This window comes from Atta colombica, unplaced genomic scaffold, assembly GCF_001594045.1.
Source record: "Atta colombica isolate Treedump-2 unplaced genomic scaffold, Acol1.0 scaffold176, whole genome shotgun sequence".
Lineage (NCBI taxonomy): Eukaryota > Metazoa > Arthropoda > Insecta > Hymenoptera > Formicidae > Atta > Atta colombica.
In genome coordinates, this window is record NW_017259267.1 from 1,313,877 (window position 1) to 1,315,093 (window position 1,217).

Consider the following 1,217-nt stretch of genomic DNA (forward strand, 5'->3'; position numbering starts at 1 on the left):
TGGTAATTAAATAATCGAAACATATAGAATGTTATGAATTATATAATAATGTATAATATAATATATAACATTATATAATGTTATATAATAATATATAATCTTTGTATTTTTCATCTATCAAATATAAGTTCAAAAACTACTTTCGTTATTGAGAATGTTATCAAAATCAGAACATTATCTCCTTTATACGTATTAGAACTGACAATGACATATTAATATATCCTACAGCCCAGATATAAACAAACCTGTCAGTACCAAAGCCAGAATTATCTGCATTGAATATCAGTAAATGTTGAGTATGATGCAATTCGATTTCGTTCGGCCCTGAATGATTCCGAGCAACGGCCATGAATGCCTAATGAGTCGCTGTTGTTCAACATTGACGTATACTATCGGAGCTCCACGTAATGGCATCATTGTTATTCCACGCAACAATTTTCATGTTATATTTACCTCGCCATTTGGCATTCTCACGCAAATCTTAAGATTCTCTCTGACGCATAGACAAACGTATTTAAAAGCAGAATTTAGTACACTTCTCTTGTACATCGTCATTGCTTCGAACATAGAATTGATTTCAATATGTTTTAAAAATCTATCTCGAATTATAAAAGAGATATTTCCTATACGCACAATAAAATCTATAAGGAATCTCTCTAACGTTCAGTTTTTTAATACTTGTAAAATTTATTATATGCTCCGATCATTGTCATATAAATTGTCAATCGCTTGTTGCAGATGCTGCAGTGATGGACAGCGAGGGCACGTTGGGCCGCGGCCATGCAAATGGGGGCCGTGGGCTGCGCCGTCAGCGGTCCCTGGAATGGAGAGAACGGCGCGGTTATGGAGCCGGTGGCCAATCCAGCAGCGATGATGAAGATAACACACGTCACGCTGTGGGGCCCGTGTCAAGTTCATCCGTTACAAGAGGCGCTCGTAGTCCTGGTCAGGTCTTTGCCTCCATTTTGGCGCAACAATATGGCAGTAAGTGACATCCTTCAGTGTGGCAGTCTTTGCTGTAAATTTAGTTCTTTCTCCAAAAAAATCTTAGTAGAGCATCTTGATTGCATTTAAAAAAAAAAAAGATACTTAATAACTTTATTATTTGCATTTAAAGATATTTCTTTGTTCATTCTTCGTTAATTTAAAATTTATTTTGCATTTTTTAACATAAAGTAGCTTAGATATTCTAACGAATAAACTGGCAAGAAAACAAA

At 35.3% G+C, this 1,217-nt stretch overlaps 1 protein-coding gene across 1 annotated transcript in view; it reads left to right on the forward strand.

Annotated features, from left to right (window-relative positions):
* The first annotated feature begins 749 nt into the window (after nucleotides 1–749).
* LOC108686344 overlaps nucleotides 750–1,217 on the forward strand; it is a 148,630-nt gene continuing 148,162 nt past the window's right edge. The window contains exon 1 of the mRNA XM_018191608.1: nucleotides 750–984. Within this exon, the coding sequence (XP_018047097.1) occupies nucleotides 750–984 (235 nt within the window). The remainder of the gene's footprint in view (nucleotides 985–1,217) is intronic.